We start from the raw sequence: 25,414 nt of genomic DNA, 5'->3' as shown, positions 1-25,414 counted from the left end.
AGCTCTGCCTGACCTGCCGCACCCCGAAGCTCTCCCTGTCATGGCCAGCAGCACCCTGCCAGCCATGTCCCCCCCAGCCCGTGCTGGCCATGCATTCCCCAGTGGTGTTGTGGTCCTGCCGGCATTTATCAGCGCGGCAGCTTGCCTGTTTCCCCTCGCTGGTGTGGCTCGGGCTAATCTGCTCCAGCCCGTCTGTCCCCCTGCTCACTACCATGATACCGGAGTGGATTTAGGGTCCCTTCTCTCCTAGCGACTGGCTGGGTATGGGGTGGGGGTCCTGGCCAGGCTGGGGCTCGTCCTGCTGCGGCACGGAGCTGCATCACATCCCCCCTCACTTTGTGGGGCAGCTGCGGGGTGCTGGGAGCGTGGTGTGGCCGGGAGCTGATCCCTGGGGTGGGCAGAGGGGTTTGGGTTGGGGTCCCCTGCAGGGGCGGACATGGGGTGGATGGAGAGCCCCGCACCCCAGCGGGGCAGCTACTGGGGGTCCCTGAGCAAGTGCCTGTTGCGGTCACTGCCTGGAGCCCATGGCTGTGGTCCCCATCTCACAGGTGCCATGGTGGCCGAGACGGTGTTGGGCTGGGGCCACGGCGGTGGGAAAGGAGGGCTGGGGCTGACCCGTCTCTAGGGCTGGGGGTAGGACACTGGTGGGTGCCACAGAGGTGCTGGTGGCCCCTCGAGGAGCGCGCGGGTGGCGGGAGCACATCAGCTCTGACCTCATCAGCACCGGGAGGAAGGAGGGCAGGAAGCAGGGGCGGCTGGGGCTGCATGGGCTCTTCCTCCCCACAGCGGCATGGCGCACTGCAGGCAGGCCCAGGCAGCACTCCCTCCTCCCTGGCAGCCCCTCGCACCCCTCTGCATGCAGGGTGGCAATGGGGGTCCCACACAGGGATGGGGATGTGCCGGCGGTGCAGTGGGGCTCACCGGCAGCAGCCGGCAGCACCGCGGTTGCCGGCAGCAGAGCTAGCCAGAGGCCCCAGCAAGGCGGGTGCTGGCCGGGGGTCACGGGCTGTGCACCGCGCTGGGGGCCCGGCCGGGGGTTTAAAAATAACCCACTGTGAATGCCCGGCGGGGCTGGGGCCGCGCACAATCGGAGGAAACGTGCCGGCTTCGAGCATTGTTTGGCTGCAGACACTTGCTTCCTCCGTCCTGCCCCGGGAACGCTGCTCCTGCCGGCCCAAAGGGGCTGCGGCACAGGAGTGCGGCCTCCCTGGCACCCGACGAGGGGCAGGTGGCTGTCCCCCCGCTCCCCTCCTGTGCACAGGCATGTGTGGCCCCCCCGGGGTCCCTGCGCAGCGCAGCGGGGAGGGGGCTGTGCAGTGCAGCCCCCCTGGCTCTTGGCCACATCCTGCTCACGCTGCTTTTCCCCGTCTGCTCCAGCCTCAGCGTTGCCCGCCAGTGGTGTGCGGCAGCAGTGCGGGATGGAAAGAGGGGTCCCCGCTGCCTGTGGTGTTGCCCGTCCCTCCCGCTGGCAGCTCCCAGGCAGCCCCTGTCCGGCTCACCTCTGTCCCTGTCCCCACGCAGGTATGCCACCATGCGGAGTGCCGGCAGCTGAACCGCAGCGGCCCGCTCAGCCTGTGTGAGCTCTGCGACAGCCACCTCCATGGCGCCATGCACTTTGACGGCCACATTCGCTTTGACCTGCCCCCACAAGGTGAGCCGGGCTGGAGGCAGCCGGCACCGCTGCGTTTGGTGGCTCTGCAGCTGTGGTGTGCGCTCGGGGCCAGCACGGTGCAGTGATGGGAGTGGGATGTGCTTGGGTCTGGTGCAGCACGGGAAAGGGAGTGGGATACAGCCAAAGCCGGCAGGGGGCTAGGGGTGCCGGCACAGCCAACTTAACACCCATCTGCAGGCTCCATCCTGGCCCGCAACATGTCGACACGCTCATGTCCCCCGCGCACCAGCCCTGCCTCCGACGTGGAGGAGGAGGAGGAGGAGGGACTGCCGGACAGCAGAGGGTGAGGCCCTGGCCCTCCATGTCCCCTGCTCATCCCCAGCCCGTGGCGTCCCCGTCACCCTGCCCGCCCTGTGCCTGCAGGGAGCGGAGGAGCTCGGCGCTGAAGGTGACCAAGAAGAAGGCTTGGCGCAGGCACACGGACGTAAGGCACCGGCCCCTCTCCCCAGGGTGGCCCTGGTGGGTGGGTGGGACCCCTGGGCGAGTGGCCGTCACCTCCCTCCAGGACCCCAGCAAGGAGTGCTTCACCCTGAAGTTCGACCTCAGCGTCGACATCGAGGCAGAGATCGTGCCAGCCGTGAAGAAGAAGTCCCTGGGGTGAGTCTGCCGGGGGCGTATGCAGGGATGGATGCAGGGATGGATGCATAGACGGACGTGGCTCTTGTGTCCCTGCAGGGAGGTGCTGCTGCCAGTCTTCGAGAGGAAGGCGATCGAGCCGGGCAAGGTGGATATCTACCTGGACCAGTCCCACACGCCACTCTCCCTCCAGTTCGAGGCGTACCGCTTCGGGGGGCACTACCTGCGAGTGAAAGGTGCGGCAGGGGCTTGACGGGAGGCTCAGCCACCCCGGGGCTCCCAGGGGACTCTGACAGCTCGATGCTTCCGCAGCCAAGCCCGGGGATGAGCTGAAGGTGGAGCAGACAGCACGGGATGCCAGGTCGGCCAGCCTGCCCATCCTGCACCCCACCAGCACCACCACGCTCCTCGGGCTGGCGCCGGAGCCAGTGCCGGGATGCCGGGAGGGCACCAACAGCCTGGTGAGTACCAGTGCCAGTCCTGGGGGTAGGAATTGGGGAGGGGGTGGCACAGCACGGGATACCCTGTTAGCCATCCTTGACAGGAAGATGGGGACATGGGGCAGCAGCATGACATCTCCTGGGTGGCCTTGTGTGGTGTGGGCTGAAGACCTGCCCAGAGCTAGAAGAGCTCCCAGCTGTGCTGTGCTGGCTGTGCCATGCCAACTGTGCCATGGTGACTGTGCCAGACACGACAGCTCAGCCAGTGGCACCGGTCCCACGGCTGTGCCATGTACAGACTAGCACCAGAGCAAAGGCAAGCAGGAGCCCCGGGGGCCCTGGGGCTTGCCCTGGCCGCCAGTCCTCTCGCTGTGGCGCCTGGCAGCTGCCAAGCACAGATCGGTCCTGCCCCGTGGACCCTGGCCCCAGATAAGGCGTGGGGCCGGGCTGGCCACCATGCTCACGGGGAGTGGCTGCAGGGGAGACGCAGTGCTCAGCCCCACGCCAGCAGCCCTTAAAGGTGGCAAGCTGGCTGTGTGGCCAGGGCTGGTGGCCGCCCGTGTCCAGCACTACAATGCCTGGCTGCAGGACCAGCAGGGCCCCAGCAGGGCCAGGGGGCCAGGGGGCACCCAACTACCCTCACGGGCATCTCGGCTCCCACTGCCTTTCTGGGGGCAGGCAGGAGCTGAGCTGCGCCGGGGTGATGGGGCTGGCAGCAGCACGGTGAGTAACGGGGATGGTGCCCCAGTGGCTCTTCCCACCCGGGGATGGGGACGTGGCGGGGCGTGGGGCAGTGGTGGCAGCATGCCACGTCCCATGGCTCGGTGGCAGGCAGGAAGCCCTGGCCTTGCTGCCCTTTGTGCCGGGGTGAGGAGATGACAGCGGCCACGTCCCGGCACAGCTCAGAGACATGCAGGGAGGCAGCTGGTGCAGTGGTGCCCAGGCTGGTGGGAACCCTTGGCTGTGACCCAGCTCTCGCGGCTGGCCGGGGGGCTTTGATCTCTGCCGGTGAATTGTTCAGCTCTGATTAGCTTATCTAGCGAGGAGGGAAATTAGGTTTTCGGCGTTGGCCCCACCTCCTTTTGTTTCGGAGGAGTCCGGCCACTGCCTGCCCGGCTCCAGCTCCGCCATCCCGGCTGGGAGAGCGACTGGGCGGGCAGCTGGGCTGGGGTGCTGCACCCCGTGGGATGCCCTGAGCCCCCACGCTACCGGGGCTGCTTGCCTGCGACTGGCTGGGCTTGGCCAGGCAGCACCCGGGGCCCTGCGCCCCCAGGATGCAGGTAGGCAGGTCAGTGAGGGCAGGGGAGCGTGGCGGGGGGGACCCAGCTGGCCGGGGGTGCTGTCTGGGTGTCTGTCCCACGGGTGTTTGAGGTCAGCTCTACTGTAGCATTATGCTGCACCATGCTGCTGTCCCCACCCCAGTGGCCCAGGCACGCAGTTCCAGGCCATGACCCGGGGGGCACGGGCTGTCCCCCACTGCAGGCTCCTGGCCGGCGGAGGAAGAACATGACGGAGTTCCTGGGGGACACCAGCATCCCCGGCCCTGAGCCAGCCCCACATGGTGGCGGCTCCCTGCCTGCCAATGGCACCGACACCTGGAAGAACCGTGCCGCCAGCCGCTTCAGTGGCTTCTTTGGCTCCGGCACTGGCGCCGGCTCCTTTGGACGGGTAGGTGGGATGCGGACACGGGGAGGGGGTGCAGGAGCAGCCTGCGGCGATGCTGGGGAGCTGGGATGTGTCCCCCCGGGGCTCGAGCCCCTGCAGCTCCACAGGCAGGGTGAGGGGGTCTGTGGCACGTTCCTGTGCCCCTGGTCCCCTGCCCAGCCGCTCTGCCCCCTGCTTTCGGCCAGGAGACCGAGAAGCTGGAGCAGCTGGCAAGCAGGCTGCACGCCTATGGCACCTTCGGGCTGCCCAAGCTGCCGCCCCAGCTCCGCTTCGACCGCGACTCCTGGGAGGAGGACGGGGATGAGGCCGGGCTGGCGCTGGAGGACAGCTGGCAGCAGATCATCCGGGGCGCGGAGGTAGGCCTGGGGGGCCGGGGGACTGCAGGGGCTTGGCCCAGCCACCGGCACGGTGCTGACGCTCAGCCCGGCAGGCCCTGTCGCGCCGGCAGTGCCACCAGCAGGAAGCCATCTGGGAGCTGCTGCACACCGAGGCCACCTACATCCGCAAGCTCAAAGTCATCACCGACGTAAGTGCCAGTGGCAGCCGTGCCATGCTGCACCACGGTGGGGGGCTGAGGGCCACAGCTGCACGCCATCAGCGCCCCACTCTGTCCCTGCAGCTCTTCCTCTGCTGCCTGCTGAACCTGCAGGAATCGGGGCTGCTCTGCGAGGTGAGCGGTGGGGGGCTGCGGGGGCCAGGGACCCCCTGGGTCAGGGATGGGACCCCGGTCTGGCCACACCGACAGGATGCAGGTGCCGTCCCCGTGCAGCTCCTGCCTCGCCCTCGCAGGTAGATGCCGAGCGGCTCTTCGGCAACATTGGAGAGATCATCCGGCTGCACTGCGAGCTGTGGCGCAGTGTCATGGCCCCGGTGCTGGCCAAGGCGCGCCAGACTGGGGCACTGCTTGACCCCATTGATTTCCTTGACGGCTTCAAGACGGTGAGTGGCAACCCCGTGCCACAGCGGGGGGGCTGTGCTGCGCCGTGCCCTGTGGTGACGCCCCTGCTCCTCCCCAGTTTGGCTCCCTCTTCAAGCCCTACGTGCGGTACTGCATGGAGGAGGAGGGCTGCATGGAGTACATGCGGGCGCTGCTGCGGGACAGTGAGCTCTTTCGCACCTACGTGACGGTAAGGAGAGTGGGCCGGGGCCAGGGCTGGGGCTGTGGCCAGTGCCAGGGCTGACGCCCGCGTGCTGCAGTGGGCTGAGAAGCACGAGCAGTGCAGCCGCCTGAAGCTGAGCGACATGCTGGTGAAGCCCCACCAGCGCCTCACCAAGTACCCGCTGCTCCTCAAGTCCGTACTGAAGAAGACGGACGACCCACATGCCCGCGATTCCATCACTGTCATGGTAAGGGGCCGGGGGTGTGGGGCAGCGGGTGCAGCGTGGGGTGGTCCCCCACAGCCTCTCACACCCACTGCCCTGGCCGCAGATTGGTTCTGTGGAGCACTTCATCAACCACGTCAACTCGCGGATGCGCCAGCGGCAGGAGCGGCAGCGCCTGGCTGCCATCCTCGACCGCATCGATGCCTACGAGGTGGTGGAGGGCAGCACGGACGAGGTGGACAAGGTAGGCTGGGCATGGCAGAGCTGCCATGCCATGCCACCCCATGTCTTGGCACCCTATGCCATGTCATGCCATGCAATGCTACTCAATGCCACCCCACACCATGCTACCTCATGCCATGCTGTACTGTGCTATGCCACCCTGTCATTTCATGCCATGTCATGCCACCCCATGCCATGCCATGCTACCCCATGCCACCACATCCCATGCCCGGCACTGATGCCAGGGGCTCCCGGCAGCTGCTGAAGGAGTTCCTGCGGCTGGACCTGACAGCCCCCATCCCCGGCACCTCCCCAGACGACACCCGGCAGCTCCTCCTCGAGGGCAGCCTGCGGATGCGGGAAGGTAAAGACAGCAAGGTGAGGACCGCGGGGAACGGGGAGCCTTGGCCCCTGCTCCTGCCTGCCTGCCCCTGCCCACCGCACTGGCCTGTGCCCACAGCTCCACTCTTGCCCACAGATGGATGTCTACTGCTTCCTCTTCACCGACCTCTTCCTCATCACCAAGCCCCTCAAGAAGGCTGAGCGCACCAAGGTGATCCGGCAGCCCTTGCTGGTGGACAAGGTCGTCTGCCGGGAGCTCAGGGACCCGGGTGAGCGGCGCCGGGGGGCAATGGGGACCGCTGCGGGGTCCCTGGACGCTGCTGACAGCCCCTGCCCGCAGGCTCCTTCCTCCTCATCTACCTGAACGAGCTGGGGAGCGCCGTGGCCGCCTACACCTTCCAGGCCAGTGGGCAGTCGCTGTGCCGCAGCTGGGTCGAGGCAGTGCGCAACGCCCAGGTGAGGGGTGCAGGGGGTGAGTGGGGGTCCTGCGGGCACCTCGTGCCTCTCTGATCCTTCCCCTCCCCAGAACCTGCTGCAGCAGCTGCGGCAGCGCCGGCGCCTGGAGGAGGAGGAGGAGGAGGAGGAAGGAGAGAGCGGCACCTCAGCTGCCAGCTCACCCACCGTCCTGCGCCGTGGCAGCGCCAGCCCAGACTCACAGCGGTGGTAGGGAGTGGGAGGGGGGCCCTGCTCACCCCCCAGCCCGGCGCAGCCCCCTCCTCACCCTGCTACCCCCGCAGCCCCTCTGACGGCTCTACCGAGACCCTTGCCGTGGTGGCAGTGGACGGCGGTGACGAGCTCTCCTCTCCGGACTGGGATGTGGGGCCCTTCGGCTCGACCTCAGACGGCTCCTCCGTCGGCACCAGCACCTCCATTGGCACTGGCACCTCCGCCGAGACCCCCACATCCGCCGAGATCCCCACCCGGGAGCTGCCTGTGGGCGCCCTGCCTGTACCCCTGCCCCATGGCGCGGCCCCCTCGGCCAGCGGCTGCCGCTCGTCCTCCATCGACAGCGCCTATGGCACGCTCTCGCCAGCCTCCCTGCGGGACTTCGGCCAGCAGCCCGAGGGGGTGGCCGAGGAGGGGCGGGAGCCCCCCCCGGCCCCGCGACCCCCCTCGCCCCGGCTGCGCCGCCGAACACCCGTGCAGCTCCTGCCCTGCCCGGCCCGGGTGTTCAAGTCCAAGTCGGAGGCCAGCCTGCCCCGGCTCCTGCCCCCCGCCCCTCCGGCCCCCCTCTGCCAGAGCCGCAGCCTCTCCGACCTCTGCACCGGCCTCCCCCGGACTAGCCGAGCCCCCGGCCCCCCGGCCGCCCCCGGCAGCAGCGGCAGCTCCGCCTCCGAGCTCTCGGAGCCGGAGGAGCCGGCAGAGAGCCCGGCGTCCCTGCCAGGGGAGCCGCTGGGTCGCCCCCCCCAGCCCGCTGCCCGCCGGACCCTCTCGGACCCGCAGCCGGCGCAGCACCGCAAGCTGACCCTGGCGCAGCTCTACCGCCTCCGCACCACGCTGCTGCTCAACTCCACGCTCACCGCCTCGTAAGCGCCCTCCCGCCCGCGGGCTCCCGGAGGATGGCTCCGGCCCCCCCCCGACCGCTCGCCCGGGGCCGGTTCCCGGCGCTGAGGGCCTCTCTCCCCGCTCCGTGTCTTGCAGGGAGGTGTGAGCGCCGTCGGGGCGGTGAGGACGGACGCGCGGCCGCGCCGAGGAGCTGCTCCCGCTTCTACCCGCAGCGTAACGCCGGGGCCGGGCAGAGCGGGCGCGGGGGGGCCGCGCCGGTGGGGACACGGGTGGGCATGCAGACCGGTCCCCTCGGGGGGGACGCGCCCCGGGCATGGCGGCGCGGGGCTGCCCTCTTCTCCCCGGAGCGGGACCCTCGTCGGCAGCGATGAGGGTCATCGGGGGGAGCCCAGCCGCTCCAAGGTGCGTCGGGCAGGGTGGCCCTGGCGGGTGCGGGGGGCCGTGGAGCGACTCCGGTGGGGGAGGAAGGGATGACGACGTCGGCGGTGGTGAGTGGGGAAGGTGCTGAGGGGGACGCGGCGCCGGTGGCGCGGTGCTGCGGGCGGCGGCTGGGGCTGGTGGCAGGAGGGGACGGGGGCGGGCTGGGGCGGGCGGCGGCCCCGGGGTCTGGCCGGGGCCGGGTTTGCCCTGCGGGGTGGGAAGGCGGCCGGAGGGTGGGAGCTGCGGGGGGACGTGGCGGCGGCCGGAGCGTCCCGGCCGAGCAATAAACCCGTCTGGTGCAGACTCGGGCCCGCCTCGCCTCTCCTTCGGCCGCGGCGGCGCCGGCGGGGGGCACGGCCGAGGGACGCCCCGCCGGGGCAGAAACCGCGGGGACAGTGGGGGCTCGGGGTGGGGACGTGGCCCGGGGGAGGGCGTCGGCGCTGCTCCCCGCGCACCCCGGATCTCCCCGCGTCCCCGGTGGGGGGGGGGGGGGGGGAGGCGGCGGCCCGCGGCGAGGCGGCGCAGGTCCCTCCCGCGCCCGGCGCTCCCGTCATGGGGTTTCGCACCCCCCGGACGCATTTCCAAAAAAGCATTTCCTCCTGCCGCGGTCGGGTGTAAAAGCCTGCGTGGGGAGGGCTGGCGCTCACTCGCCACGCGTCCCGCGCTGCCGGCGCCGGCGATGGGGTGCCGGGGCACCCTGCCCGGGCGCTGAGCCGCCCCCCGACACCCCGCTGCGCCCACCGCCCCGCTCCCCTCGCCGCCCCGGCATGACCCAGCCGCATCGGCCGCAAGGATGAAGTGCTGCTGCCCGGGGGCGGCTTGGGTGAGTGAGGCGGCGCCGGGGTCCCGCGGCCCCCCCCGGCATCAACTCCGGGGCGCCCCGGGGCCGTGGCCGCAGCGGGGGGGGGAGGGTCGGAAGGAGGCAGTTGGGGGGAAGCCAAGCGTGCCGAAAACGCTCGCCCCCCGCCGCTGAATGCCCGGGACTGGGGTCTGCCGTGCCGAAGCGCCTGCAGCGTGGCACGGCCGCCGGGACCACCGGGCACGGGCACGGGGACCACCAAGCACGGCACAGCCACGAAGGCTTGCGGGCGCGGCCGCGGTGCAGCTGTGGGAACCGTGGGGCTCAGCCACAGGGCTGCAGGCGGGGCACTGCCACCGGAACTGGGCTGCCGGTGGCGGCGGCGGCTGCCAGGGGGCCACCCGGGGGCTGGGCGGGGGTTGTCCCGGGCACACGGGCGCCGGGAGCGGAAGCTGCACCGGGGCCGCGTTACGGGCAAGAAGCGGTCGGTGGCTCTGCCCGCCGCCCGGCCGGCGGTGGGGCGGCCCCGGTGCCGGCGGGACACCCGCTCCCCGTGCCGGGGAGGGAAGGGGGCAGCCGCCCGGGGCCCCGCCGTCGGAAGGCCGTGCCTCGGCGGTGACTCAGACGTGCCGGGGCCGAGGCGGCCGCTCTGATGTGTGTACCGGCAGCGCTCCGCAGGCGGGGCGGCCCGTGCGCAGTTTCCAGTCCGACGCCGCCGGGTTTAATAGAAAATGATTCAGCCGCCCTAATCGGGGCCATCGCGGCTGGGAAATCCAGCCCCCGGCGAGGAATCCCCTGGCTCCCTGCCCGCGCTACCGGCGCCGCGGCCCCCTTCCCCCCCAGGGCCCCCCGGCCCCCTGCCCTCCCCGGGGCGGGGGGTGCCCCGCCGGGGCAGCGGGGCTCCCCTGGGTGCAGCGCCCCGCGCTCCGGGCGGGGGAGCGGTGACCTAGTTAGGGACGCACGTACGAGGCGCGATAGCATCGGGGAGAGCGTGAGGCGGGCACGGCTTCCTCTAGGGGAGGAAATCGCCTCCTCTTCGAGGGAGATAAACCCCAGGAAAGCCAACGCCGGCAGCGTTAACCCTCCCGCGCCCGGCTTCCCGCACCTCCCCGGGCCGGCCGGACCGTGAGCGGGAGCACCGGCACCGCCCGACTCCCCCGTCCCCGTCGACACGGTCCCGCTCCCCAGCCAGCCTGGCGGCACCGTTTGCGAAGCGCGCGGGGGGCACCCGACGGCGGGTCCCGAGCACCGGGCGGGGGGGCCGCGGCGGCCCCCGCGGCGCCGGCAGGAAGCCGCTTGCTCGGGTACGGCGGGGAAAGGGCGGCACAGGGGCTGCCGCGGGGCATTCCCGGCCCCGGGGACCGCACACCCGCGCAGCTCCGGGGCCGCGGCTCCGCCCGCCCTGCCCGGGACGGGCACCGGGGCCGCTCTCGGCTCAGGCTCCGGTATCCCAGCCTGTGCGGCTGGCGGGGTGGGAGCAGGGGGCGAGGGCTGCCCCCCCCTCCCCCCCCCCCCCCCGCGTGCACGGGCTGCCCGCATCCCTGCGCTCTCCCTGCCCACAGGTGATCGTGGCAGCGCTGTGGCTGGCTGCCTGTGAATCGCAGCCCTCGGGGTGCCGGGACCGCGCCGTCCCTCGGGGGCAGCGGGTCCCGGTGCGGCCGCCCCCCCGCCCGCGGAGACACGCCGCCAGACCCCCCTGCCCCGCCGGCATGAACTGGGTGGAGGGGGCTCGCCGGTGCTGCGCGCAGTGTCCCGCAGGTGAGAACCGCCCGGCCAGCGCGGCGCGGCACGGCGCGGCGTGGCACAGCGGGTGGCCGTGCTCCCCGTCACCCCCGCTGTCCCCCCAGGGACGTTCCTGCACGCCCCCTGCTCCAGCCACGGCAACGACAGCGTCTGCGCCGCCTGTCAGGCCGGCACCTTCCGCGCCCAGCCCAACACCCTCCCCGAGTGCCAGGCCTGCTACGAGTGTGACCGCCACGGTGAGCTGCCTCCCTGCCCCATGCCATGCTGGACGGTGCTGTGCCATATCGCACGGTGCTGCGCCATGCAGCGCCGTGCCGTGCCGTGCCATGCCGTGCCTCACGGTGCCGTGCCATGCTGCTGTCTCTGCAGCTTTCCAGAGCGTGCTGAGCAACTGCTCGGCCACCACCAACGTCGCCTGCGGCTGCGAGCCCGGCCACTACCGCGACTGCCTCGACGAGCGCTGCAGCGACTTCTCCTGCCGGCAGTGCCAGCCCTGCCCCGGGCGGCTCATCCAGCGGCCCTGTGAGTGCTGCGGGACGGCCAGGGCGCGTCCCCCCGGCTCTGCCCCCCCCGGCCCCGGCCTCGGCGCCCGGCCTCACGCCCGCCCCTCCGCAGGCTCGGAGGCGCAGGACACGCTCTGCGGCGGCTGCAAACCCGATTTCTACGCCGAGGGCGGCGAGTGCCGGCCGTGCCGCCCGTAAGCGCCCACCCTCCCTCTGCCCGGCCGGGGCCGTGTGCGGACCCGCGGCATGGCGCCCACGGCTCCCCTCTCCTTGCAGGACCCCCCCGGAGACGTGCGGGAAGGAGTGCCAGCGAGCGTGCGGCGGCGGCGGAGGTGCGGGGGCGGCGGGGCCGGGGGCGGCGGGGGGGGGAGGGCGCGCGCCGGCCGTCTGACCGGGATGCTCCCGCTCCTCCTTGCAGGCTCGGGGCTGGAGTACGTGCTGCTGGCGCTGACCGGGCCCCTCTTTCTGGGCGCTCTCGCCATCTACCACAAGAGGGAGCGGCTCCGGCACGGTGCCCCGGCCGGCGGCCCCCTCCCCGCGGCGCGGGCGGTCCCCCCCTCGGCCGGGGCTGCGGCCACGCCGTGGTACCAGGTCAGTGCCCGGGGGTGGGACGGCCCGCGCTGGACCCAGCCTTGCCCCCCCCAGGTGACGGAGCATCCCGCCGGCGCGGCGATGCGGAGCCCCGAGCACCAGGCCTTGCTGCGGGAGCGGCCCGGCGGCGCGGCCCGGCCGGGTGGCGAGGGGGAGCCCTCCGCCCCCCCGGAGCCCCGCGGGGGCCTGCTGCAGGGCAGCCAGCTCTACGCTGTCATCGACGCGGTGCCGGTGCGGCGCTGGAAGGAGTTCATGCGGGTGCTGGAGCTGCGGGAGGCGGAGATCGAGCTGGTGGAGCTGGAGGTGGCCCACATCCGCGACCAGCAGTACGAGATGCTGAAGCGCTGGTGCCAGCAGACCAGCGCCACGCTGGACCGCGTCTTTGCCGCCCTGGAGCGCATGGAGCTGGCGGGCTGCGCCGAGGCGCTGCGCCGGACCCTGCCGCCGGGACCCTGACCCCCCCTCCCCGGCGCCGCCGCCCCCGCCCCGGCAGAGGGAGGTCCCGGCACCCCGCCGGCTCGGCCAAGCCGTACCCCTAAGTATTGTTACTTATGCCGTGTAGACATTTTATGTCAGTTTTATGTCCCCTCCCCGCCCGTCCGCCCCCACCCCCGCCCCCATCTCCCCTATTTATGTCCCCCTGCTCCCAGGGCCGGGGGGGACCCCGCGCCCGGCTGCCCGGCCGCTCGCGGGACGAGCGGGCGCCGAGCCCGCCGCGAACCCATGGGATAGTTCTCGGGGCCGCCCGCCGCCGGGCGGGTCTGCCCCCGCCCCAATAAAGTGGCGTGTTCTCCGTCCGCCGGCCCCCGGCCCTTCTTCCCGGGGCTGCGCCGGCCCGGCCGGGCGCCGGGGCACCGCCGGCATCAGGGCCGCCACCGGCGATGTGGCCACCGCAGGTGATGGGGGCGATGTGGGTGACGGCGGTGATGTGGGTGGTGGAGGTGATGCCGGCGGCGATGTGGGTGACGGCGGTGACGGGGATGATGCAGGTGATGCGGGCGACGGCGGCGGCGGGCGACGGGGGCAGCCCCAGGAAGGCGCGGGGCACTGCTGGCGGGGTTTATCGCTTTAATCGCTGGAAAGGCGGGCGGTCCGGGGCGGAGGCGAGCCGGCAGCCGGCATCGAGCGGCTCCGGAGGCGGGAAGGGCAGGAGCGGAGGCGAGCGCGCCGGCCGGAATGGCGAGCGGTGCCGGCGGGGAGCCGGGTGCCGCGTGCCCCGGGCCGCGACAGCTCGCTTTGCGAAGGGCAGCACGGGGTGGCGGCGGGCGGGCGGCAGCGGGACGGGAGCTACGGGTGCCCGGGGGCTCCTCCGGGTCGGGCTACGCGGCCGTCCGCGGCGGGAGGAGGGTGCCGAGGCGCGTCCCGGTGCGCGGTGGGACCCGCCGGGCCTCCTCCCGCCGCGAAGAGCCGGGGCGCGGCGTGGCGTGGCTAGTGCTTGGCTATGTCCCCCTTCTTGAGGATGATCTGCCGCTGCCAGGGCGCCAGCTTTGTCTCATCGTACCCGAGAGTCCTTAGCTTTTCCGACTGCTCCTTCTCCTTCTCCTCCTCCTCCCGCTTCAGCTTCTCCTGCTCTTTCCTGCTCGGCAGCGGAGAGCACGGGGCGCCGCGGTCACCGGAGCCGCCGGAGCCGCCGTGCCCGCCCGCCCGCCCGCCGGGGGAAGGGGCTCGCAGCACTCACTCACCGTTTCTGCTCCCTGCGGGGGCAAAGGGAAGAGCGGGGTTAGCGGAGCCGCGGGGGGGCAGCGGGGGGCGGCCGGTGCCGCGTCCCCCGGCCCCGGCTCACCTCTCCTCCTCCAGCTTCTTGCGCAGGATGTCCCTCCTCCAGGCCGGCATGCTGGCCAGGCGCGCCTCCTCCTCCTTCTCCTGCAACAAGACAGCCGCGTTACCGGCACCGCCGGGAGCCCGCCCTCGGCACCGCGTCCCGCCGGCGGAGCCGCGCTCCGGGCACAGGGCTCGCCGGTCCCGGGGCTCACCCCTCGCCGCCCGCCTCCCGCCGGCGCGGGGAGGAGGAGGAGGAGGAAGGAGTGCGCGGCGCGGCCAGCCCTTCGCAGCACACCACAGCTTTATTGCACCGACACGCGGGGGCCCACTCCGCCCCGGCACCGCACACGCCACGCCAGAGGGGAGCGCAGCTCCGGCGCTGCGCCCCCCGCACAACACACAGCCACGGCAAGCGGCACACCGCAACCTCGGCCTACACCGAGCCCTCCGCCGAGCCGAGCCTCGGCACCGCCAGAGCCGCCTGAGCACACCCGGGCACCGCGTCCCGCTGCCCCCCGGCTGCCCCCGGTGCCCGGTCCCCGCCAGCCCCGCGCCGCGCCGCCGGCGCTGCCCGCAGCATCCCGCCGGGCTCAGGTGTCGGACATCTCCGCCTCCTTCTCCTTCCAGAAGGAGAAGCTGCGGTCGATGAAGCGGCAGACGTCCTCCTCGCTGAACTCGCCCAGCTCCGGCACCGGCACCGGCATTCCCGCCCCCTCCCCTCCCTGGGCCGCGGCGGAGGGCTCCGGCGGGCTCTCCGCCACGGCCGCGGGGCCCTCCCCGAAAAACTCCTGCACGAGGTCCTGGAAGCCGTCGAGCCAGCGGCGATGGCCCGCCTCCACCCGCTCCAGCGCGGCGCCGTGGAAGCGGCGGACGCGGGGCCAGCTGTGGCTGCTCAGGCGGTCGAACATCTCGTAGCAGAGGAGGTGGCGGAACCGCCGCTCCTCGGGGCTGAGCGGCATCTCCAGCAGCTGGAAGTAGCCCAGCATGAAGAGGTCGAGCGGGAGGCTGTCGTGGGGCAGGGGCGAGCCGCCGACGTGGGGCAAGAAGTGCTGGGGCCAGTACAGCCCCGCGGCGCGGTTCAGCCGCCGGATCTGCCGGCCCGGCACCCGGCGGGCCACGCTCCTCCAGCGGGCCAGCAGCCGCCCCGCCGCCGCCCGCCGCCTCCCCGCTCGCCGCGACCGCTCCTCCCCGCCCGCCGCCGCCGCCGCCAGCGCCCGCTTCTTCCAGTGCTCCAAGAAGAGGAGGACCGCGCGCTCCTTGCGCGCCTCGGCGCGCTCCCGCGGGGCGCTCGGCTGCGGCGGCGGCGCCGGCCGGCTCCGCCGCGGTGCCCCGTCCCCGTACTCCTCCTCCAGGACGGGCCGGCGGGCGCCGCCGGGGGGCTGCGCCCGCTTGCGCTTGGGGACCCTGGGGAGGGGCGCGGCGGCCCCCCCCGGCCCCTCGTAGTTGGCCTTGAGGCTGCGCACGGAGACGCCGCAGCCCAGGATCTCCCGCCGGGCGTCGTGCGGGGCGCCGGGGCCGCCCGCCGCCCGCCCCGTCTCGGGGCTCTCCCGGCCGCCCAGGCTGGCCGGCGGCAGCGCGGGGGGGCGGATGCCGCGGGTGGGTGAGTCCTCGCGGGGGGAGGGGGCGAAGCGCCGGGGCGCCGGGACGGCGGGCGGCGGCGGGAGCGGCGGCAGCTCCTCCTCGGGCCGCCCCGGCCGCGGCTGCGCCTCCGGCATCACCCGCAGGCTCCCCAGCCGCCTCTCCAGGTGCCGCACGTCCTCCTCCCGCATCGGCTGCCCGGCGGGTCCCGGCGTGCCCCCGCGCCGGCACGGGGGCGGCGAGCGGCTCCCGGGCTGCGGCGGGAGAGAGGGGGCTCCTGAGGGGGGCTCCCGAGGCCGCGACGCCCCCGCTCACGGGTGGATGGGGCGGTCCCCCGGCGCGGCCGGGAGCCGGAGGCGATGCCGCGCGCGCCGTCCCGCCGGGCCCGGAGCCGCTGGCCCGTCCCCGCGCCGCGCCGCGCCCGCCGCCGCCGCCGCCCGCCGGTCCCCCGTACCTTGCGGCGCTGCTCCTCTTCCTCCTGCATGCGGAGCTGCAGCTTGCGCACCATCACCTGCCTCTTCCACTCGGGGATGGGCCGGCCCTGCTCGTCGTGGCTCGGCACCAGCGCCTCCGCCTCCACCGCCGCCCCGGCGCCCGCCGCCGGCACCGGCGAGCTGCCGTTCAGCACCGGCTCCGGCGAGCCCCCCGCCAGGCTGCGCGGCGGCCCGGCGGCCTCGGGGGTGGCCGGCGGGGTGGGCGTCCTGGTGGGTGACGGGGAGGAGGACGGCGACTCTGCCTGCGGAGGAAGGGAAGGAGGGAGGGAGGGAGGGCGGGTGGGCGGCCGCCGAGCCGTGCCACCGGCCCCCCCGGCCCCTCGCCGCAGCCACCTACGTTGGCCCCCGCCTGGCCGCTGCCGGAGAAGATCGTAGTGAAGCCTTTGCTCTGCGGCGTCGGCTTGAGGCTCTTCCCGGCCTTGATCTCAGCCAGCAGCTCCGAGTTGTCGCCGGTGGGGGACATCATGTTGAAGGACTTGGTGCCTGGGGGGAGGCAGGGCGGGCAGTAAGGGCCCCGCCGGCGGCAGCCCCCCGGACCCCCTGCCGGCTCACGGGGCACGGGGGTGGCAGGGTGGCCAGCCGATGCCCCCCACACCCGGGAGCCCCTGGGACTCCCGTCAGAGCATCACCCCAGCACCCAGACCCCAGGTCCGTAGGACCAGCACACCAGCACCCAGTCCCCTGGGTCCCTGCCAAACCAGCACCCCGTCACGCAGCTCACCAGGTCCATAGGAATAGCACCGTAGCACCAACTCCCTGGGTCCATGGGACCCCACTGGAGCAACACCCCAGCATCCAGCAGGCTGGCACCCAGCTCCCCAGGTCCATGAGACCAACATCCCAACACCCAGCTTTCTGGGTCCACGGGGCCACGCTGGAGCAGCACCCCAGCACCCAGCTCCTGGGGTGCCAGCACAGCCCCAGCCCTGAGTGCCACCCACCCCACAGCACCGTGCTGTGACAGCAGAGATGGGTCTGTGGCTGGCAGCAGCCCCAGCAGGACAGCCCCATGCCACCCCACTGGGAGCTCTGCACCCCCTAAACTCCCCCACAGCCCCTGGAAGCAACACACCAACAGCCTGAGCCAGCCCCACTGCCAGCCCCGAGCCCCAGGGGCTACACGGCACTGGCACCAGGGCATGACAGTGCCCCCAGAGATGCCCATGCCACCCACCCCACGAGCACCCACCGTCCGTGCCAGCCATGTGTAGATCCCTAATGGCCCATGGTGCCGTGACAAGGCAGAGCCCCCTCCCTGCCGCCCACAGCTCGCCCCGCTTGGGGCCAGACGGCTGCGGGTGCTGAGGGCCCAGTGGGGTGCACCCGCTGCCATCCAGTGCTGGCTGAACCCCCCCAGCCCCGGGAGCCGGCACTAATAAAGCGGGGGCCGAGCAGCGGCCAAGCCTGCCGGCTGCAATCAGCGGCGGGGGAGCGGCCGGTGCGCTCACGTGGCGGGGTCACGCCGGCCGGCTGAGCGCAGACAAAGGCCCCTCTGTGCGCTGGGCCCGCGGCAGGGCTGCGGGGGGCGTAGGGCTCCGGCCCCTGCCCGGCGGCCTTGGTAGCCCCACGCCAGCACTCGGCTGCCCTCATGGCACGCCAGCCCAGCAACGTGGCCCCGAGGGCTCGGTGGGAAGGAGGGTTGTGGGCAGCTGCCCGCCCCGGCGGCCCTCGATGCCCTGGGTCGGGCCCCACCATCTGAGCCCCACGGCAGGGCACCCCCAGAGCTGGGAGGAGCGCAGGGCTACGGTACTTACTCTTCATCTGCCTGAGCGCCTTTCCTCCTAGGGGGAGAAGCAGAGAGGTGGCGCAGGGCGCGCGGCAGAGGAAGGATTTGGCCACCGCGAGACAAGAGAGAAGAGAAGCAGCCAGGAGTGAGAGCAGGCGGGGGCGGGCGGGCATAGGGGCCCCCGCGCCGACACCGGAGGAGAGAAGGACAGAGAGGCTGTCAGGAGCCACGCGGCAAGAGTGTTGAGGGAGGAGATGCACCAGGGCGGTTGTCGCCACGGTGCAGCCGATAGGACAGTGCCTGGGATTGCTCCCCGTGCCCGCCCGGCACCCCGCCACTTACTTCCCGTGGAGGAGGAGGAGCGGCGGGGGCCAGCAGGGTTCTCGGCTGGCAGGGGTGGTGGTGGGGGCGGCGGGCAGGCAGCATCAGGCAGTGGCGGTGGTGGTGGCGGTGGTGGCAGCTCGGTGCCAGGCTTGCTCTCCCCATTGCGCATGGTATCCGCCGAGATGGGTGTTGCCTGAAAGAGAGCAAGGGCTGGTGTCGCCCGGTGCCGGTGCCATGTGCAGGCTGGCGACACCGGGCCAGGGGCTCACCTCCTCGCTGTGTGCCATTCGCCGGGGGCTGGGCTGCTCAGCTGCACCGTGCCCCAGGTGCTTGTAGTAGTCACCGGTGCTCGGCTGCTTGCCAAAATTCCTCGACCGCCGCGTAGAGTCGGCCCGGCGCAGGCCCTCGGGGCTGCTCTCCCGTGACGCCAGCTGCAATGGGGAGTGTGGCTCAGCGGCAGCCCTGCCTGGCTGGGACTGGGGTGGCTGTGGGGCAGGGCCATGTTGGAGCAGGGCTGTGCCAACGGTGGCCATGGGGCAGATGCCAGGCTGGGGGGATGGCAGGTGCATGCCCCAGGGGTCCACTTGGCATGAGGCTGCACCAGGGGCTGCATGCCAGGGTGGCAGCATGCGCCCTCGGCGCCTGGCACTGTGACCTCGTAGCCTGTACCCGGGAGCCCGGCCGAGCCTCCCCCGGGATAACCCCCTGGGAACAGGAGTGTCGAGCCCCAGCCCTGCGGATTACCATGAGCTTATCCGCCGCGGGGCTGGGGCCCTGTTCCAAACCTCTCTCTGAACGGGGCTCTTAGGCAGTGCAGCCTCGGTTCACCCTGGCACATACCGCAGCGGCTTTGCGGGTCGTGATGCCGAGCACCAGCACTGCAGGGGGCTGTGCCCGCTCCCTGGTTTTGGGGTGCCACAGCGGCACAGACGTGCTCCCTGTGCCAGGGGCCCTGCTATTTGCATTTCCCCGTGTGCCACCTCCGTCTGTGGCATTTGCATGGCGAATCCGGGTGCTCGCCGCCACCGCCAGCCCCAGCTAAGTCAACAAGCGCCAGCTCAGTGCTTCCTGCTCTGGCTGCCACAGGCGCTGTGCCAAGCCCGGCTCCCGCCCCGGCAGCCCCAGCCCCGGGCTGGTGCAAGGGTCCGTGTCGCTCAGCCCTACTGCACGGGGGACCTGCACTGCTCTGGCACCGGGCTGGCACACTCCTGCACCTCTCCAGGGCAGCCCGGCTCGGTAGCCCGGGGCAGGGCCGCTTGTTACACTGGTAAGTGCTAACGAGCCAGGGTGAGCACAATGAACACCGTGGGATCCTGAGCCCTGCACGGGCCTGGCTCACACTGCTCTGCCGAGACCCCCATCCCATGTGCCCCGGTCCCCTGCGGCGCTGTGCTCTCCAGTCCCCCAGCCATGGCCATGCCCTGGGCTCCCGTCCCCGATGGGGTGGTGAAAGCCATGGTAAGGGGTTGGGGTAGCCCCGAGCCCACTGCATCCCTATGCCCCCCTGGCCTGCCCCGGGGGGCTGCACCCCTCTTACCTGTGCACGCCCGGCTGAGCCCTCTCAGCTGCTGGCAGCACCGGCTGTGCCACCCGACACCCGCAGCGCGGGCGACACTGGAGCCGGCCGCTCGGGTTACAGCCTGCGCAGCCGCCCACACCCCACTCGGCATGGCGCCGGTGGCGTCGCTGGGGTGACGTGGGTGCGGTTGCGATGGCTGGCCACGCGCTGGCCTGCTCGGTGCCGCCTGGTGCCCTGGCCTGTGTCGCGGTGGAGCAGGGCCACCCGGTGCCGCGGAGGCACTGGAGCATCACTGGCTGTGGTTTGCTGCACCCTCGCTGCCAGCCAGTTGCACACCAGCCCCCCGGTGAGTGCCGGCATCATGGGCACATGACCTCACGCCAGGGCTGTCCCTTCCCGGTGCTACCAGCTCCCCACGGGGGGATCGGTGCCCGGCAACATGTCTCCCCTGGGTGGCAGGTCCCCTGAGCTGCATGGCCAGGAGCAGCTGTGCATGCGGCGCAGGGCACACGGTGCATGGGGCCGTACCTCTCGGCGCAGCGCCTGGCTCTCCACGTGCCGCAGGTTGTTCTTGGCCCGCACGTAGATGTCAGCAGTGTGGGGGGCAGTGGGGGGCGCGGGCGCAGGGTAGCCGGGGGGTGGTGGGGGCGGCTGGGCAGCGGGGGGTGGGGGCGGCGGCGGGGGGAAGGTGGGGGGCGGTGGTGGTGGGGGGCCCTCGCCTGCCTGCCCCCGGCCCCGCGGACGCGTCTCAGGGTCCAGCATGTCCATGTAGGCCTGCATGTCCGCCAGCGCTGGCTCGGGCACCCCTGCACAGGGCAGGGGGTCAGGGGGGGCCGGCCCCGTGCCCCCTGCCCTGCGCCCCCCTGCCCCGCACTCACGGGCGGCGGGGGCCCCCGGGGGGCCGCCCCTCTTCTCCCCGGTGCTGGACTGGCTGGAGTGGCAGGAGTCGTAGTTGGAGAGGGTGCTGGCAGGGGAGCCCACCTCGAAGCGTGCCTGGGGCGCTGATGCGGTGGTGTTGGGTGATGACATGCCCGAGTCAGGCTGCCGGCACTCCCCATCCGCCGAGGGGTCTCGCGACAGCACGCGGTGCTCCACACTCTGCTGGCACAGTGCATGGTCAGGCGGTGGGGCCATGTGTGCTCCCCATGCGCTCCCCAGACCGCCGCCGTACCATGTTCTCCACGGTGCGCAGGTACTGGGCGCAGTGGCTGTGGCCGTTGTAGTCGGCCAGGTCGGCCGCCGTGTAGCCGTCCTGGTCACGGATGCTGAGGTCAGCGCCGTTCACCACCAGGATCTGGCAGCACTGGGAAGACGGGTGTAGTGTGGCAGGGCTGGATGGTGCCCCCCCTGTGCCCCGGCACCCCACCAGCTACCAGCACCCACCTCCAGCTCGCCGTTCTCAGCAGCATCGTGCAGTGGTGTGCCACCCCAGCTGTCGGTGGTGATCTCCCCGCCGTGAAGCAGTAGCCAGCTTAGCACCTTGGCATGGCCACGGCTGGCAGCGAAGTGCATGGCCGTGGCCCCCTCGGCGTCCCGCTCCGACAGGCTCACCGCCGTGAAGCTCATCTGCGTGGGCAGGTGGGCTGAGCACCGGAGCTGCCAGCCCCATGCTGTGCTGCCACGCTGTGCTGCCGCACCGCCACACCAGTGCTTACCAACCAGACAATGACAGTGTTGTGGCCCATCTGGGCGGCAGCATGCAGTGGGGTCATGCCATCGTGGGCGCGTGCGTGGGGGTCAGCCCCGCAGTCCTGTACCAGGTACTGGATGATCTCCAGGTGGCCCTCCTGGCAGGCGAGGTACAGCGGGGTGGCCCCTGTCTTGGTCTGGGCACTCAGCGTGCTGTAAGCAGGACACAGCACCCATCACCCGTGGCCACCACCACCGGCAGCACGCTGGGACAGGTGGGTACAGGGGACAACGTGGGTTGCAGGGACATGGGGACATGTGGGGACACACAGGGTACAGGGGACACTGGCCAGGGGCAGGCAGGGCAGTACCAGGGCCGGGCAGTGTGGGCAGCTTGGGCAGCGTGGGCAGCGTGGGCAGCGTGGGCTGGGAGCTCCCACCCCTCGGCTCCCTGCTGGGACACCGCACAGCAGTGGCTGCTGCGGTGGGAGGTCACTAAGTTAATCAGCCTGCTTAGGCTAAGCTCCTTCCTCCGGCTGTTTTTGGACACTGCAATTTAGCAGTATTTTTAAATAAGCAGCTTAGGCAGCACCGGCCACGGGGGAGCCAGCAGGGAAAGGCCAACGTGCACCATGGCGCTGCCCGGCCCCGCTGCCCCCCGCCAGACCCGCGACCAGACATGGGCATTCCCCTGCCGCGCTGGCAGGCATTGCCATCCCCATGTCCCACATTCTGCATCCTGAATCGCACAGCCCACATCCCGCATCCCATATCCCTGCCTCCCACATCCCATAGCCCCGTATTCTGCATCCTTCATCCCACATCCCTGTATCCCACATGCCTGCCATGCAGGAAGCTGTTTTATTAAGTGCTCCATAAAAAAAACCTGCTGAATATTTAAAAAAGGAAGAGCAATAAATACTCTCCTCTGTTATCGCAACGATCGCAGGCCCTTAATAATTGATCCCTGTAACTGTGAGAAGGGCCGCAGCCAGTGCTGCCTTCCCACCGTGCCGTGCCGCTGGGTGCTCCCGGAGCAGGGGCCGGGGCAGTGGCAGGCTGGGCCGGGGCACAGGGGTTGGCGGGGGCATGGGCACGGGCACATGTTCAGCCCCTGATTGCCGTCTCCCACTAATCGGGAAGGGGTTAAGCCACTTGGGCAAGTGCCAGTAAACTGCTTTGCCAGATGGCTGTGACCCCACGCCATGCTGCCAGCTGCCGGGGACCCCACGGGCCAGTGCGACGGTGGGCTGGGAGCACCAGCATCCCACAGCAGCATCCGGGGATTGGATTTCGTGGCTGTAACGGAGCCTCCGGGCGGGTGCAGGGCTGGGAGCAGGGCCAGCTGTAAATAATTCAGGGGGAAGGTGGCAACTGCAGTGAAGCAACCCCAGCAAGAAACCGTGAAAGTCAAAGCGGGAAGGCTGCCACAGCATGCTGGGGCCAACACTGCGGGCACCAGGCTGGGCTGTGGGCCACGGGCTTTAATCTCCGCAGGTTCTCAGGGCTGAGTGGGCCCAACTGGGCAAGGGGATAAAGAGCTAGGGCTGGGGCCGGTGAATGCCACAGGGGAACAGGGCCCCTGCAATGGGCTTTATGGCCCTGCCTGGTGGGGAGGAAGGGGGATATCTGGCACCCAAGGACAGAGGGGTGCCGAGCCCTGGTTCACCTCTTGCTGCCTTGGGACCCCCCTGGATGTGGGGGAGCTGCACCCCCTCGCATCTGCAGCCCCAGCAAGGGCTGGCAGTGTCTCCCGTGCTCCCCCTTGGCTGGGGCTGTGCGTTATTTCCAGTGGTCTCTGCCCACTACAGGCAATCAGATTAGGGGTCGCCTGATCACTCACCACAGCCCCAAGGTGACGCCTGGCTCTGTGTGCACGGTGGGGTGCTGTGCTGCCTACCCCTGGGGACCAACCCCTCCCCGCTACTGCTCGGGAGGCGAAAAGGGGATGCTGCCACGGTGGTGCTGGCCCAGCAGGGTTGCCACCTCCAGCGATGCCCGCAGCCCTGTGCAGGCGGGAAGGTGGCCTCCGGCAGGGTAGTGGCCTCTCCTCTGCGGACAGCCTAATCCATTTACATAACGGCAGCAGACAAAGGCGGCTGTGTTATCGCCCTGCGCCAGGAGCCCCGGGAACCAACCCAGCGGCTGGCAGCAATATTTCTGCCAGCGCTCGCTGCTCTCCTACTCGCCCTTTCTCTCTGGGCCATAAAGAAGGTGCAGCTGGCTGCCCAACCTGATAACACATCCGTGTTGCCCTTGGAGCTGGGGGACGAGAGTAACTGCGGGCACCTTGCCCGGCAGCTGGAGGGAGGGATGGGGTGGCAGCAGGCACCCTGCTCCCCTGCCAGCCCCTCTTCTGCTGGTGGGCCCCAGTGTGGAGCCCGTTACCTTGGGCAGTGTCCCAAGAGGAGTCGCAGGGAAGGGAAATCCCCTTTGGCCGCGGCGTAGTGGACGGGCAGTGCTCCCGTGTCAGTGGCTGCTGTGGGATCGCTGCCCCCAAAGCGAAGGAGCCAGTCGATCACCTCATGGTGACCGAAGCGGGCTGCCAGGTGTAGGATGGTGGCACCGGAGTTGTCTGTGTCCTGCAGGAGGAAGCAGGGTGGCTGTCGGCACCGGGGAGCGTGAGTGCGGCTGGGGACCACGGGTGGCCCCGGGGAGGGTGGGCTCACTGCCACAGGGGTCCCATCTGCATGAACAGGGCTGGAGGGAGGGGATGGGCCATCCAAAGGGCCATGGGATAAGCGTGTCTGCTCTCCGGAGTGGCCTGCATCGGCACACAGGGAGCGCTGCACAAAGTCGCCCTTGTTCTGCTGGTGGCGGCAGCCCCTCCCCATGGGGGCTTGCTGCGGAGCCCCGCTGTGCCACTGGCCTGGCTTCCCCAGAGCTGGCCCCGGGCCAGGAGGGCACCGAAGCATGCTGACCCCGTCCTTCCCGCTTAATCCCCGCTCCCGGCCCCTCCGCCGCCTCCTCTTCCTCCGGCCCGTCACATGTCGTTAGCTCTCGGCTGGCCCCGGGGCAAGCTGCTTACCGCCCCGGTCCCGCCGTTGTGTAACCCCCGGGAGGAGCTGACAGCCCCGGGCACGGCCCCGGAGGGTCTGTGCCAGCCTCGGGGCTGAGCCCCGACGGGATGCCGGGTCCCCCCACTCCGCACGGCGGTGTCCTGCCCGTGCTGGCCGGGACCCCAGCTCGCCAGTGGCAGAGCTGGAGGGTCCACGTGTGATCGTCTCCCCGCGGCCGTCACCAACCTCGCGGGGTCACCCGTGCCTACGTGGGCCCCGTTGCCCGCTGCCCCCCTCCCCCGGCCCCCCGCGCCCCCGTTCGCACCTGCACGCCGCAGCCCCCCTGCGTGAGCAGCCACTGGAGACAGGCCAGGTTGCCGGTGGCGGCGGCGTCGTGGGCTGGCGTGGCCCCGTTGCGCGCCCGCGCGTCCCCGCGGAGCGCCGTCTCGGCCGCCAAGTACCGGAGGGCGGCGAGGCGGCCGGCCCGGGCAGCATGGTGCGCGGGGGAGGCGCCCAGGGCGTCCCGCAGCCCCGGCCGCAGCAGCCCGGCCGCCCGCAGCCCCCGCAGCGCCTCCACGTCTCCCTGCCGCGCCGCCAGCAGCGCCCGCTCCAGCGCCATCCCGGCCCCGGTCCCGGCCCCGGCGGCGGCCCCGGCGGCGGCCCCGGCCGCCGCTTGGCACTGCGCGGCGCTCCCGCCCCGCCGCACCCCGGCCCCGCCGGCTCCACCTCCTCCTCCCCCGGGGCCGCCCCTCCGCCCGCCCCGCCCGACGGCGCGGCGACTGCCCGCTGCCCCGCTGCCCGGGTCCCCCGCGCCGCTTCCCCCGGCCCCCGCCCGGGCAGCCGGGCTTTGCCGGGATGCGGCCGGGACAGGGGCCGCCCCGGGGGATCTCAAGAGCGTCCCGTGCCCGGTTGCCGGCGCTGCCGTCCGCGGCCCTGGGAAGCTGCTGCCCCCCCGCCCCGGGCGAGAGGCGCGACGGTGATGGCCTCCCCCGGCAGCCCCGACGCGCACCTGCCGGTGCCGGCGACACGGGCAGAAGCCGGGGGATGCTGGGCGGGCTGCCCTGCCTTCCCCTGCCGCGGGGGGACCAGCATGAGCAGGGGGTAAGGGGGGGCACCGCGGGAACCGACGGCGGGACGCGTGGGCAGCAGCGGCGGTTACCGCGGGCTCGGGGACGGGCAGCAGGCGGGGAGGGACACGCCCGCCGGCAGCACCGCGGAGAGCGGCGGCGCGAAGCGCTCAGCACCGCGGACAGCACCACCCTGACCCGCCCGCGCTGCCTGCGCTGCCTGCACTGCACTGCCTGCCTGCACTGCTTGTACTGCACTGCCTGCACTGCCCTGCCTGCCTGCACTGCTTGTACTGCACTGCCTGCACTGCCCTGCCTGCCTGCACTGCCTGCCTGCACTGCTTGTACTGCACTGCCTTCCCTGCCCACCTGTCCTGCCTCCCTCCTGCCCTGCCCAGCCCTGCCCTTTCTACCAGGCCCTCCCACCCTGCCTCGCCGGCCCATAAAGGCGGCGGAGGTACCGATACCAGAGCGCCTGAGCACCATGTCCCCACCGGGGGCTGCGCCCCAGGACC

General features: G+C 71.9%; 4 protein-coding genes across 6 annotated transcripts; 2 read left to right on the top strand and 2 right to left on the bottom strand.

Annotated features, from left to right (window-relative positions):
* Window positions 1-1,537: 1,537 nt before the first annotated feature.
* Window positions 1,538-7,770, top strand: PLEKHG5 (pleckstrin homology and RhoGEF domain containing G5; the record flags this gene model as incomplete). Of its 2 annotated transcripts, XM_082493472.1 has the most annotated exons (19): window positions 1,538-1,651; window positions 1,850-1,955; window positions 2,036-2,096; window positions 2,178-2,269; window positions 2,348-2,484; window positions 2,561-2,709; window positions 4,171-4,356; window positions 4,539-4,709; window positions 4,784-4,879; window positions 4,973-5,023; window positions 5,143-5,292; window positions 5,370-5,480; window positions 5,551-5,700; window positions 5,783-5,920; window positions 6,157-6,276; window positions 6,377-6,509; window positions 6,581-6,696; window positions 6,767-6,903; window positions 6,978-7,770. In XM_082493472.1, exons 1-19 carry the CDS (start codon window positions 1,609-1,611, stop codon window positions 7,768-7,770), a joined length of 2,940 nt encoding a protein of 979 aa, XP_082349598.1. In that variant the 5' UTR covers window positions 1,538-1,608. The 2 variants fall into 2 exon arrangements, with proteins under 2 accessions (XP_082349598.1, XP_082349597.1); XM_082493471.1 differs by lacking the exons at window positions 1,538-1,651; window positions 1,850-1,955; window positions 2,036-2,096; ... (1 more) ...; window positions 2,348-2,484; window positions 2,561-2,709 and adding an exon at window positions 3,831-3,968.
* A 1,084-nt stretch (window positions 7,771-8,854) lies between these two features.
* TNFRSF25 (TNF receptor superfamily member 25) lies at window positions 8,855-12,582 on the top strand. 2 transcript variants are annotated; one of them, XM_082493384.1, is made up of 7 exons: window positions 8,855-8,989; window positions 10,528-10,723; window positions 10,813-10,944; window positions 11,078-11,230; window positions 11,324-11,405; window positions 11,488-11,543; window positions 11,630-12,582. In XM_082493384.1, exons 1-7 carry the CDS (start codon window positions 8,960-8,962, stop codon window positions 12,256-12,258), a joined length of 1,278 nt encoding a protein of 425 aa, XP_082349510.1. In that variant the 5' UTR covers window positions 8,855-8,959; the 3' UTR covers window positions 12,259-12,582. The 2 variants fall into 2 exon arrangements, with proteins under 2 accessions (XP_082349510.1, XP_082349511.1); XM_082493385.1 differs by lacking the exons at window positions 11,324-11,405; window positions 11,488-11,543.
* Window positions 12,583-12,866: 284 nt separating this feature from the next.
* On the bottom strand, window positions 12,867-24,451 carry LOC309679967 (espin-like; the record flags this gene model as incomplete). Its single annotated transcript, XM_082493439.1, has 15 exons — window positions 12,867-13,378; window positions 13,485-13,496; window positions 13,586-13,665; window positions 15,596-15,877; window positions 15,973-16,118; window positions 17,390-17,416; window positions 17,704-17,878; window positions 17,955-18,116; window positions 19,733-20,010; window positions 20,083-20,302; window positions 20,376-20,507; window positions 20,588-20,770; window positions 20,860-21,046; window positions 23,222-23,415; window positions 24,158-24,451. 15 exons carry the CDS (start codon window positions 24,449-24,451, stop codon window positions 13,231-13,233), a joined length of 2,520 nt encoding a protein of 839 aa, XP_082349565.1. The 3' UTR covers window positions 12,867-13,230.
* Window positions 14,154-15,332, bottom strand: LOC309679907 (espin-like protein; the record flags this gene model as incomplete). Its single annotated transcript, XM_082493362.1, has 1 exon — window positions 14,154-15,332. The coding sequence occupies one exon, from the start codon at window positions 15,330-15,332 to the stop codon at window positions 14,154-14,156; it is 1,179 nt and encodes a 392-aa protein (XP_082349488.1).
* Window positions 24,452-25,414: the final 963 nt, after the last annotated feature.

This window comes from Vanellus vanellus, assembly GCF_965231255.1.
Source record: "Vanellus vanellus genome assembly, chromosome: 20".
Classification (NCBI taxonomy): Eukaryota; Metazoa; Chordata; class Aves; order Charadriiformes; family Charadriidae; genus Vanellus; species Vanellus vanellus.
The sequence above is the reverse complement of the archived record's forward strand: the minus strand, read 5'-3'. Positions and strand labels throughout refer to the sequence as shown.

Excerpts from the sequence above, each read along its gene's own strand:
- TNFRSF25 (XM_082493384.1), top strand. The coding sequence starts at position 8,960 with ATGAAGTGCTGCTGCCCGGGGGCGGCTTGG. Across the intron at positions 8,990-10,527 it reads GCTGCCCGGGGGCGGCTTGG|GTGATCGTGGCAGCGCTGTG; the intron begins GTGAGTGAGGCG and ends CCCTGCCCACAG. Across the intron at positions 10,945-11,077 it reads CTACGAGTGTGACCGCCACG|CTTTCCAGAGCGTGCTGAGC; the intron begins GTGAGCTGCCTC and ends CTGTCTCTGCAG.